At 38.1% G+C, this 13,306-nt stretch overlaps 1 protein-coding gene across 12 annotated transcripts in view; it reads right to left on the bottom strand.

Moving 5' to 3' along the window:
• atp2b4 (ATPase plasma membrane Ca2+ transporting 4) overlaps positions 1-13,306 on the bottom strand; it is a 109,133-nt gene that overhangs the window by 44,396 nt on the left and 51,431 nt on the right. For all 12 annotated transcript variants that reach the window (XM_083533960.1, XM_083533958.1, XM_083533963.1 and 9 more), the window contains one exon: positions 1,271-1,468. In XM_083533960.1, coding sequence (XP_083390086.1) covers positions 1,271-1,468 — 198 coding nt within the window. The remainder of the gene's footprint in view (positions 1-1,270; positions 1,469-13,306) is intronic.

Raw genomic sequence — 13,306 nt, forward strand, 5'->3', positions numbered from 1 at the left:
TAGTGGCTACATCCCTTCTGACCAGATTAAAGCACTTATTGAAGATGAGGTTGAAATAAACAAAGAAATAAATAAATGAATTAATACATTTGTGCCCAGTTCTTCTGTTACCAACAGTAGGGATGGACAGAAAAATGTTAAGGCATTGTTCACATACTATTTTCTTTTACGGGTAAAAACAGTTTACTCTAAAAACATCTATAGAACACAAAATCCAATGTTTCTGCATCTGCTTAATATAAGACCTAAATATTTTCTTCCTCCTGATATTTACTCGCGTGAAACTCAAAGATTTTTTTTCCTCCAAAAGCAATTGACCAGATATTTCAGCTAATGCGATTAGAGGATCCAATTAAGGATAATGATTTTACGCAACTCTGCTAAAAAGCACTATACACTTTTGCATAGGGATTTTGCATAAGGGTTACATGTTCGTTCCAGAATTAATACTGTGTTCATGGTGTAGTACCAAAATAAATAATGGGGGTTGTATAGTACAATGTACCTAAATGTCTGCACCCTAATGAACAAAATAAAGCTGTGCCTAATAAGCACAAACATATTTATAAGTATAAGCAGAAACTGATTTCCTTACTATGAATAGTAATCTTTACTTTGTCACAAAATATCAACCTTTAAACTCTACTTTTAAAAGTCTACTTTGTACAGCATTCTTAACTTCCTATATTAGTAAGTCCCTTTGAATGTAAACGAGGCACCGTTCATGACATCAATCATGTTGACAGCTTGGAAAATAATCTATTAAATGGTTTTTGTAAATGCTATGGTACATAAGGTACACAGGCGATTAGGTGAATGTGCAAAGTCAGTTGCAAACATTTCAATGTTTCCTATAAGTGTGCTAGGCACACAATTAAGACATAATGCCCATAAATGCCCAATTTACTTTTCAAAAACTGAAAAGGTTTAACCGAGAATTGTGTAGATGCTTTTGGAAACCCTTATATCTTTTCAGTTATCTGTAAAGGTAAGGTCTCATGTTTCTAGAAATCAGGAATATTAGTACGCTTGTTTTTATGTTTAGTTCTGGACCTTCCTCAAATTTGTTGGTGTTCAAAATTAGTTCTGGAAACTTAAATTAGTTTTTTTGTTTTCAGCCCGGGTCGGATTGTTCCTCTCATCTCTTTGGATAAAAGCTTCCTCCCAACATCAATAAAGGCAAAATCCAATTGTCTATCTTTGTAATTATCCCTAAGCTCAATACAATGCAAATATTGAGAACGTCTGAATTGCTTGCTGTCTTTCTCACCAGTACTGTCATCTCCTTGTGGGTGGTAGAAGGACAGGCCCAAAGAAATGATGGCAGCTATCTCCAAGATGATGAGTGTGACGTCCTGCAGCGCCTCCCACACTAGCTGCAAGAAGGTCTTGGGCTTTTTAGGAGGGATGAAGTTCCTTCCGAAGGCTGTGTGGCGCTTTTCCAAGTCCGCCGGGTTTCCAGAGAGCCCTGGAGATCGACAACAAATGGAAACGCTGTGAATGTTTTTGTGCAAAAAAATGCTTATTACAAATCCAACAAAAGCTTGGACTAAAATCGAGATAAACAAGTGCGATTTTCCATTAACACAGCACTATGACGCAGCATAATATACGATTTCGTGGGAATTTTTTTCCCTGGTATATAACAGTCCTTATCAAGAAAAAGCACACATTCAAATACATTTTTGAAAAGATGACCCATGAGTATGTGTTTAAAGATTTTTATGACACAATGTGACAGATAACCCTTGTAGAGTAAGCATACTTTTTTTTATCTGTAAAAATTTAAATATTAATAAGTGTCCAGATAAACCCGTTCACCAAATGGTGGAACATTCAATGAGAATCATCCAGTAAATGAATAAACTCGAGTCAACTCATGTGAACCATTTTGCATGGATGGAAATCAGTCAGTGTTGCCTTAAAGGAGAAGCCATATTTGGTCAAGAACCTAGCCCATGTTGTGCAAAGAATACTCAGTCCATAATCCGTACAATGTTTGGAGATCATAAAATGACAACACCCGCAGGAGTTTCACTTTACGAGTCTGTAAGCATAAGTGAACATAACATGCAACCTTTCCCGCCCTTAATGCTTTAAGCCCAACCTAAACACACCCTTTTCCACTGAGACAGTCCGACTGGGTGGATCATCTGCAGCTGGGTCTCATTTGCTATAGCTTTGTATCAGGCTTTCTCCTGATAACATTGAGACATACAAAGAGCAATTAATACAGGTGTAAAAAAAAAAAAAAGAAAAAGTGTATTATGTATAGCAGGGAAAAACATACAGTATGATCACTCGTATATACATTATATATCTGCTATAAATGGACATTCGGTGCAACCCAGATGAGGATGGGTTCCCTCAATGTTTCTTCCTTATGCCATCTCGGGGAGTTTTTCCTTGCCACAGTCGCCACCGGCTTGCTCATCAGGGACAAACTTACTTATAAAGAACATACTCACTTTTAATCACCACATTATCTGTGTAAAGCTGCTTTGAGACAATGTTCATTGTTAAATATTAATTGAATCAGGGAGTTTTTTTTTGTCATTCTTGCTCACTGAGAATCTAATCCCCATACCTGGATTTCTATCCAGCTGCTTCCATTGTGTACAGGTTAAAATCTATAAATAAAATCTGAATGTATTTACTGCAGGACATGTTAATGTTTTGTTTTTATTGAGCATCATAATTCCAGCTCCATTATATTCCACTATCAGATCTTACTTCCTTATTTTTAGATTAAATATGATCAGCATTATCACCTGTACACCTAACTCAATCATCCAATCAACCAATCAAGTGGCAGTAGCAGGATGCATCAAATCCATTCATTTAAAGTTCACATGAAACATCAGAACAGAAAAATAAAAGTGTTCCTCATGACAGTATCATGCTTGTTAGCGCCACAATGGCTAGTTTGTGTATTTTAAACTTGGCTGATCATCTGGGACTTTTACACACAACAGTCTCTAGGGTTTATACAGAACGGCGTGAAAACCAAGACAAAAGAAGTGAGTTGCAGTCCTGCGGACAGAAAAGCCCTGTTGATGATAGTTCAGAGGACAATATCCAGTCTGCCTTGAGCTGACAGAAAAAGTGCAGTAACTCTAATATCTAATCTTTAGAACCATGCTGAGCAGAAACGCATCCCAGAGCCCGCACCATGCCAAAGCCCAGTGCTTATATATCAATAATCTCACAAAAGTGAGTGGAATAGCTGTAGAACTGTGATGAGTTATCATTACAAGCAGCATCTGAAGCATGCACAAGCTGTATGGCATGAAGAGAGTGGGTTATTCGACATTTCCAGTTGATCCATGACAGGATCTAAATCACTTCATTGGCAGTGGGTGTGTCAGGTTGCTGTGCAAATGTACTTTTTAAGCTCAGATGCTCCCTTCCAAAACAGACCCATAACCTCCATTCCATAAATGTGCCAGCTGGATAGCTAAGCGAGATCTAGCGAAACAGACCACTTGAGACATCTGTTTATAATGTCCCAAGCGTTTCCTTTTATGACCCCCCCCCCATCCAATCCCCCAATTAACTTGACATCTGATCACTGGGAGCATGTTATCACTCTGTGATCATTCACTGTTCCTCAGTGTCTCTCTTCTGCCTTTTGCTCAGATCTCTGGAGAAGCTCGGTGGACATGTGACAGCTTTCCTCTTCATTCCTGAGCCAGAGCTGAGCAGGTGGTCGCCGTGAGTAGGAGTGTGTAAGGGTGAGTGTGTCTGTGTGTGTGTAAGTCACAGGAAACCAATCTCCAGCTCGCCTATGACCTGGCAGCTTATTGCATGGCCTGCAGACAAAGCTAGAGCCGTGTGCGTATAAGCATTCGTGTGTGTGTGTGTGTGTGTGCGTGTGTGTGTGTGTGTGCGTGTGTGCGTGCGTGTGTGTGTGTGTGTGCGTGTGTGTGTTTGAGTGTCTGGGTGAGCAAAACAGAATGTCATCATACACTGCCCTCTTGGAAGTAAAGCTTTATCCACTGCAGTGTGAGTGGGAACATTTAAAAAAGTAATTGAATTTGTTTCATTATTTATTTTATAATAATTTGTTCTGTCAAGATTTTCAAAGATAACCAATTCCCACCCTGACTGAAATCTGTGGATACTTTATAAACGAAATAAAAATGACAAACAAACGAAAGGTACAAAAGGTGCAAATAATCTTATGTCTATAAAGTAGTTGAAGAAGAATGTTTATAGATAGTCTAATAATAATTTAACAAAAAACTAACATTATAGACTCACTTCATTGACCAGATTAGCATCAACTTCTGCTCTCGGCTTGCATTTATTCACATACAGGTTTGGTGCACGCTAGAGGCAGTATCAGTTGAGTCAAATCTGGCCATCGTTGCAATCATGTGGTCTGTGGCGACACTTGGACAGACCTCGACATGCGCATAATGCATGATAACATCCTATTTTTTAGAGGTCCATTCCCTCAAACTATTACACCACCAATCTCAGCTGTGGATAAAAGGCATGGTGGAATTTGTGTGCAGCTGCTCCACTGGACAGGCTGTCTGACAAAACTGCATGAATGAACAGGTGTTCCTAATAAACTGATCAGTGAGTGTATTGAACAGAATACTATATAGCATATAGTGTATATTAGATACAACTGAAATAATATTAAAAAATATATACAAAAAACATTTACTTACATGTATGTATGTATTATTATTATTATAATTTTAGCAATGTATTTATTTAATATTTTATTATTTTCCTGACTTATGTAATACAATCTCATTATAATGATTAGTTATAAAAAATTATATTTCTTTTGCTTTTTTTATTATTATTGTAAAGCTAAACTATTGTTGTTTTATGGCGTTTTAAAAAGAGTAATAAATCTGGGTCAAATTATTAAGAACAGTGATTAAACATGGAAATAATGCAATAAACTATACTTGAAGGAGCAAACATGGGCGAGGAAATGAACGAATGAATAAAACTAGCATCGCTCAGCTCAGTCCGTCTCTTAAAGCTGATCTCGGCATGCTTCATCCACTCTGGGTGACATACAGAGGACTCAAGGTGAGCTCATTTTTGGGGCAGGGTTTAAGCTGTTTATCCATCAGTGCTGCTGACGCAGTAACTCCTCATGCACAATTTGCCAGCCTGCTCTCACTGCTGAGATCTTGAACAACGCGAGACATCTTCCCACTAATTGAGTAATCTTTTTTTTGCCAGGTGCTGCAAGTTAGCTAGAGGGGCACAAGGTCAGAAGTAATTTCCACCATTTCCTTTATCTGTCTCCATCTCTCCCTCTCTTTTATATTAGTGATGTGGGCGATGCAATGGCGACTAACTGCAGTGCTGTAATTTCTATGCGTGCTGGCATTTTATTACGAGATCGGGAATTAAGGCGAAAGCATCAAAGACCTCCCGAAGGAATAGTCGAAGGCAGAATTTTAATGACAATAGATTCTGCAGCTATATATATATATATATATATATATATATATATATATATATATATATATATATATATATATATATATAAAAACAAAAAAAAACAGTCTGTCTATCTAACAAAATGAATGACAGCAAGTAGGTTAACATCAGTAAAAGGACTGTAGTGCAGCCAGAATATGACTGGCATATGCCACATGCAGGAATTCAGCAAGATCCGTATCCGTCTATGTCAAAAAGAAGAATCGCACTTTAGAGTAGAAACGACCGTTATAAAAGCAGACCTTTGGCCATGAAAACACCTTTGGGTCAGACACAACTCACGGTGCTTGGAGCAACAAGGCATGACCTGATAAGAGTTTTCAGCTTTTGATTTCAGGTATTGGCTGAAGTTGGTACAGAATGCTTGCTATGAAGCAAGCAGCCGATTTCCTTGCAAACATTTTCTGGAGTTGGACTAACAGTTCCGTCAGCCATGTTTGTCAAATTTTCCACTTGTCTGAAGAGAATTATGCTATTGTCTTTTGCCAAGAAAGAATACAATGTTGCTCTCACTCTTGGCTGAAAAGAACGCCTGTTCTTACCTATCCTTCGGAACGGGACGGTTTTATTTCTGCAGCATGATAATTATGTAAAAATGAAGCAGCAGCGACCGTAATGGAAGACAGAAAAATGGTTAGCATACCAGAGTTTTCACAGCAACTTGTTAAAGTGCACGTTAAATATCATGGCAAGACTTATAATGTAAAGCACAATGCTGCAGTGTCATCTCAAAATTGCACTTCACAAATCTTTGGCTGAAATTTGCTTCAACAACACGAAGGCCTACAAATATCCTAGATTTTTTTTTTAGTATTTATATTTACATTCATGGCATTTAGCAGACACCCTTATGCGAAGTGGCTCAACAGTTCAGTTGTATAAATGAGATCATTTCAAGGGTTAAGAATCTTGTTCAAAGGCCCAGCAGTGCAAGCTAGGAGGTGCAGGGATTTAAACTCACGTCCTCCTGACCAGAAGTCCAACATTAAAACAACTAAGCTCACGTGTTTGTACGCAGAAGCAGAGATAAATACTTAACCCTGTGCTTTCTCCGTTTCTAAAGTCTGACTTTAACCCCAGTCAGAAAGGTTGGAATATTAGAGGTTAGCAACAGACAATTAGAAATCTAACAGCATGTACCTCATGTGCTTTGTACATTCGGCAAAAATTTAAGTATTGTGTAATCAGTAGTTACTTTATTTAAAAGAAAATTATATTAATAAAAAAAAAAAAAAAAAAAAGTTCCGAACAAATTACATAGTATAAACGAGAATTTAAGAAACTAGTGGAAGATGGTTAGAATGTTTTTGTTCGTTTTCTTGCCTCGTTTCTATGGTGGCACGTTTTTCTTTGTAAAAACCGGCCATGAGCTGTATTGATCCAGTTATAGTTGCACATATGCAAAAAAAAAAAAAAAAAACACTTAAAGCCAGGGTTTAGGAAAGTACAATGTAACATGTCAGACTATGAATACCCAAGAATGACTTAACCTTGAATAAAGTATAAGCAGAATAACCCAAGATTCCATTTATTCACGTTTTAAAGTGACCCAGGGTCAAGTGTGAAAGCCACGGAGCAAGCAAGCTTAAGTGCAATAATACAGACTAAAGAAAAGTGAACAAGTACGTAAAAATACAAAAGCACTTCTGATTTGTTTTTTTTTTACAAAATTCTATCATGATGTTATTTCATTGAAAACTCCCAGCTTTGATTATGCCGCATGAGTAATCCAATGAGGTTTTTGGGTGCTTTTTTTTAATTATTCAAATCCCCAAACAATACGAGTGAAAAGTATTAAATATGAAGGGTTTAGAGTTTTTTTTAATTCAAGCAATTGGAGACACTGCCATCTTTAAAGACCCAAACCTTATACTGACCTGGAATTTAAAATAAGTCAGTTACCTGTAAGTAGATTATTGTTCATCTGAAAAATAAATAAAAGACTTCTTGTGATATTTAAGGATGCTGATTTAAAATTCATGCTGATTTAGACTCCATTTTCCCCCCTATCCCTCTCACCATCACCTTTTTTCTATTGGTGCAGGTTTTGCAAGTAAAATGTCAACACGCTTAAATTTCTGCACCACAGCAGCTTTGTTGTGAAGCCTAATTTAACATGGTAGGGGATTCAAATGATGCCTTTTTTTTTTGCTTGCCTCCATGTTTTTCACATGGAGGCATGTTTACACATTAACACAGAGACAAAACAACAATAACAACAAAAAAAAAAACAGCAGTTGGTTCAGAGCCACAGCTTTTCTGACTGTTGTCTACGTTAGTTATAACACGAATGTTAAAAAGAAATAATAAAAAATAAAAATCACTAGTAACATATAGACCACCATTTAATTTGACCTCCTTCAGCTCTATAGTTCCAAAGTCTCTCATGCATGCGAATTTCAAAAACCGATATTTTTCATAATTTAAGTTACTGTAGCCTTTCCAGTATCGTTTTCCTGTAGCTTTTCCGGCCACGCTTTTGGTTTTCCTTTTCCCCAGTAGTGTTTTCTGTCCTTTTCTAACATTTCTAGTCCTTCTATAGCCATTTCCAGTCTTGCTGTAGCTTTTCCTTTTCCATAGTAGTGTTTTCATTCCTGCTCTAACATTTTTGGCTCTACTGTAGCATTTCCTGTGCTGCTGTAGCGTTTCTGGTGCTGCTTTCGCGTTATTGGGTTCGGCTGTTGTATTTTTCCGCTTTTAGTGTCTCGTTCCTCATCATCATAATGAAAATACACAGTGAGACTGGACTGACAAAAATCTCTGGTTTTTATTAATCTGTTCTTGTATGCACTTTGTTTTTCCTAGTGCATTGAGAGACTCTGGTTTATCTGGCTGTATAGATTATTAATGGGTACTAACCAGCAATATAAATATATACATAGCATACATGTATTGCTTAATAAAATCATTTCAAATGCATATTTTACATACTTTACTTCTCCCTACCAGACTTTTGTCCTAAAACTGCAACAGCACAACATTTCTAACTCCAACACACCTAATTATGATATATTGTGGAGCTGATTACATGCGGTAGTCCAGCAAATAGCCAATTTAGTAGAATAACAAATGTAAAAAAATATTAGTTGTGTACTGACCCTCCTGAGAATCACAAGAGCCAAAGTCTCACCGATTGCCTTAGTCATTTCAGGAGGTGCGGGTGTGAAGGTGATTGACAGAGAAGGCTACATTTATTTGTGTGTGAGCATGTGTGTGTGTGTGTGTGTGTGTAGTTTGTGTGTGTGAGAGAGCTGTGTGTGAGCTGTGACAGCAATGGAGCAGAACCGTTAATAGAGGCTGCAGCGGTCACACAGGCTGGGAGGACGGCCAAGCACAACAGGCTGAGGTTCAATAGGCAGGACCCAAGTGGGTTTAGGAGAAAGTGAATGAATGGGAGAGAGGGAGATAAGAAAGGAAGGAGAGAGAGACAGAAAGAGAGGGGGAGGGGGGGGGTTGTTAAGCAATCAGCCCATCCTCACATGTTTGCTGTTCCTCTACACAGAAGAGACAGAGCACTTCTGTCACAAACAAGCCAAGTGTAGGAGCACTTGGGGGCATGAACTTCTTCCTCTTATATCATAAATTAGCACCATACACTGCATTTTACAGACCTCTATTAGAACATGTAGTCATGTACATTGTCTAATCTAATGCGCCACGATCATAAGGGGAGATTGAAAGATTTTGTTGACTTGACTAATAGGTAATGCAGCAATCTTTCTATTTCTAATTTGAAAAGCTTACAATCATCACTCGTTTTTTTTGGTTCTAACCTGGCTAACAGCAGTAATTGAGTTCTTGAACACATGGACGGCATAAGGGCTCTGGCATTTTGGAGGGCAGCCATCGCACTATCCAACCGAGTGTGCTCATGTCCCTGCCTCATCATGGCTTATCCATCTTTTCCATCACAACATTACTTTTCCTGTGCAGTCCTTCCAGCACACGACCTGTTAACATACTTCACGTGGAGTGAAGCCTGATGAAAAACAATCACAACCTTCTCTTTCATGAGAAAAAGGAGCACTCTGTCTACCGGCAAAACGAGCTCCTTTCAGCTAATTCGGGTATGAATTTCTTTGCACACGCTGCTCGACACTGTATGTGTACAGTAGCATAACTGGCAAAAAAATTAATCTACAAACTAGTCAAACACAAACCTGACATATGGCTCGTTATAGGAAATGAATGCATGACTACATTGTAATGACCAAATCAATAAATTCAATTAAACTCAGAGAAATATGGAAAAGAAATTTCAGCTCTGTGTCTACCACTTAAAATAATTATGATGAATGATTTCATCATCCAGAACCAATAACCTGAAAAAAAAGAGAAGAATTTCCAGTTTAAGGTTAAACGAGAGTAAATAAGGGTTTAATGATATCGGCGGTGCAGACAGAAAGTGCTTGGCAGCAGTTGCAAAAACTCAACTGGATGGTGGTTTTATAGGGGATTCCACAAGTTTTTTTTAATAGGTAACAGGACTTACCTACTAAACCAATCAATAGGAGTTATAACTAACACTTCATTCTAAAACTAAAGAGAAAACATTCCAAAATGTCTCTTTCAGTGGTATTTTACAGTGATATAGAAAAATATATCCTTTTCTTATGTTAACTACCGTATTTTCCGGACTATAAGCCCCTACTTTTTTCCCACGATTTGAACCCTGCGGCTTAAACAACGAATCGGCTAATATATAGATTTTTCCTGGGTTTTTCTCGATTTTACAAGCTTCAAGCTAAAAAATTGAGCCTCATAACATTAGACTAATGAAACTCTATTAACTCTATTATTAACTCTATAGACTATTAAATCACGCTCTCACTGAATCGGGCCGCACCACATCATAAATATGAATGAAGTTCCTCTGACGTTTGACCCGCCGCTCACTCGGACTGTCTACAGGAAATACGAATCATTCATCACGCTGAAAACAACCGGGCATAAAAAAACCCACTTTACCTGTGTTCTGAGCTGCACGGCATCGGGAGAAAAGCTTCACTGATGGTGATTTTTAAACGCATGACGATGCCAAAAGAAAAAAGAGAGAGAAATTGTTGTGAAAGGAAGGAGGAAGACAGTGAACAATGACTTTCTTGGTAGGCTACTGTTTAGATACAAGTCGTTGTAACGCGTTGAGTCAGGGTCATGGGAGAGCTCGCTAACTCCAGTTGCAACAGAAATCATAAGCACAGACAGGTTTCCAAAACTCGTGCGTTTTTATTTTTCTTGGCAACAGCGTTACGGGTTAGTTAAAGAAATTTTGAAATCAGAATCAGAAATTAATAAGCACATTATTCCTCGGCCTTGCACACATGCAGTAATACCGTAAAAATGCGGCGGCAGGCTATTCCCACAATGCCGCTCTGCTCCTAAAGGAGCCACAACATATTTCACCCGTTACACCGCGTAACAGTCTTTCGTTAAAGCCTTTGTAAATTTAATAAGTTTCAGTGTAGACATGCGGCTTATAGACAGGTGTGTCTTATAGACAGGTGCGGCTTATTTATGTTAAAAATAAAGATATTTGTAAAATTCAGTGGGTGCAGCTTATATTTGGGTGCGCTTTATAGTCCGGAAATTACAGTACTTTGTTTAAATCGTCTAATCTTGTACATGTATAAAGCTGACATCAAATGAACAATTTTATATGACATTAATGACCTCAAAATTGTGTCTTTTTATCCTGACAGAAAGTGATTGAGTCGTGTGGAAAGAGAGAAAGAGGACGTGGCTTTCAGGTCTTAACAGCCTTAGGCTCATTTCCTATTTTGCAGTGGAGAAGAATGTGTACTTTCGGCATACTTTAGAGCGTTAACTCGTACTGGACTACGCCGTCTAGAGCGCCTACAAAAAAAATGCTTTATAGCATCTCAACTTTGACACTTAACATAACCATATGCAACAATATTTTTATTCATAAATAGAATACTGTGCAAACTCTTCAGGGAAAAACAAATCCGTATCCTGACCTTGGATACAACTACAACTCCCCTCCCACAACATCCTTCTACCTAATCTAGCTTCAACAATGAAGAAAAGGCAAAATCATGTGGCTCCTGTTGGCTGTCAGTGACTGTTTAAGAATGCTAAATATGGCTGTCCTGCCTGGGCTACGAGAAGATGAGAACAACATATGGACCGATCTGACTTTTAGAGCATCTGGGAATAGAAACTGCCTGAGGGGTGCTTTTTTTGAGGGAATATTTTTAGCTACTCTTTTATTGAGGGTGGTAACTGGCCATTACGCTGCGAAAACGAGCCACAAGAGGATCATTCAGGTAAACAAAAGGAAAGTTATTTCTAGCAAAATGCAGTTTATTTGATTTTAAAAAACAACAACAAAAGCAAAAGAAAAGAAAGAATACCTCTGGCCACATATGACAACTCTCAGAAGGCTAATGAATAAAGATCCTGTTTTTCAATGGAAAACACGTACACAAAATCACTAATACCATTTCCGTATAGATCATGTCTCAGCATTGACCTTGGCTTTTAATCCATGTTGCCTCAACCTATCTGAGGAGAGTGATATGCTTAGCCTTCAAGTCAGCATAAAGGTCTCATACATACACAATGCAGAAACACACTTCGACATGTACACACACACACACACACACACACCTCACAGTCAGAAGTAGAAAGAAAGCTGCTTTGTCTTGGAGAGAGAGAAATGTGCGATTACAATAAATAGGAGGTCAAGGTCAAGGAAATAGAAGTTGCTCTAGCACACAACCCTTCATTTCTGTCCCATGTATCCAAACCCCCAGGTATTAGTGTGTGTGTGTGTGTGTGTGTGTGTGTGTGTGTGTGTGTGTGTTGTGTTCATTCTTAAAAGGGCTTCAACCCCTTTGTAACTCCTGTATTAGGGTTACTCTATTGGCTCCCTGAATCAAATTCCGAACTCACCTTTACAGCTCGGGTCTTCAATTTAAGAGCAGCGGGCATTTTTATTATTTATGCTCCCAAGCTGAGGAGAAGAAACTGCCCTTTTCATTACTGATAGTATGACTTCTCAGTCTCTTGAATTTTTTTGGTTTCATTACTTAGTATTGTTAAGGTTTAAAATGAGCTCACCGCTCAGACCACAGTAGTACATAAACTTTAGTTATAAATCAATGCTGATTCTTTAAACGCTCTGTATCTTTGCTCCTATTTGAATGTTTGCTAATTCGCTCTGGACAGAAGTATAAAATGTGAAAGGCGTATACAGGTTTTTAGTACAACTTAGTATGCAGCTAATGCTAATCTCTGTGATCGGACTCATCTTGATCCTGTGACTGAAATAATGCAGTTATGGTTCCGAATCCAGACTCTTGCTGCACCGCACAAATCAACTGATGCTGAACAGCTCTACACATTAATGCTTGTTTTATTACTGATATCAAAACAGCAAGAATCAGAGCATAATCGCATGTAGCACAAAGCTGCTATGTAACACTCTCCAGTCAGTCACAGCAAATTCAAACATATGGAAAGAAAATAGAGGTGCTAGCCAGTTTTTGTGTGAAGCAACGACAGAATGTGTTGGAAACGTTGGGCAACAACTTGCTGACATTTTGATGTGCCACATTTCATATGTGTTAGAACAGGATAATGATATAGTTGCACACACTCGTCCTTTCAGTTTCCCTTAGCCCCTTCAATACACTTAACTAGCTCACGATCCACTCTTACATTACATTAGCTAACTGAACTGAGCAGCATGGTGGAGCTTTTGCTTACAGTATTATTTGTCCACCTGTGTGATAAATTTTAAGGCAGATTAGACTAAACAGAATCAGCACACCAATTAGTCTCGCCATATTTAAGACTACAGATT

This window comes from Silurus aristotelis (genome assembly GCF_946808225.1).
Source record: "Silurus aristotelis genome assembly, chromosome: 28".
Taxonomy (NCBI): domain Eukaryota; kingdom Metazoa; phylum Chordata; class Actinopteri; order Siluriformes; family Siluridae; genus Silurus; species Silurus aristotelis.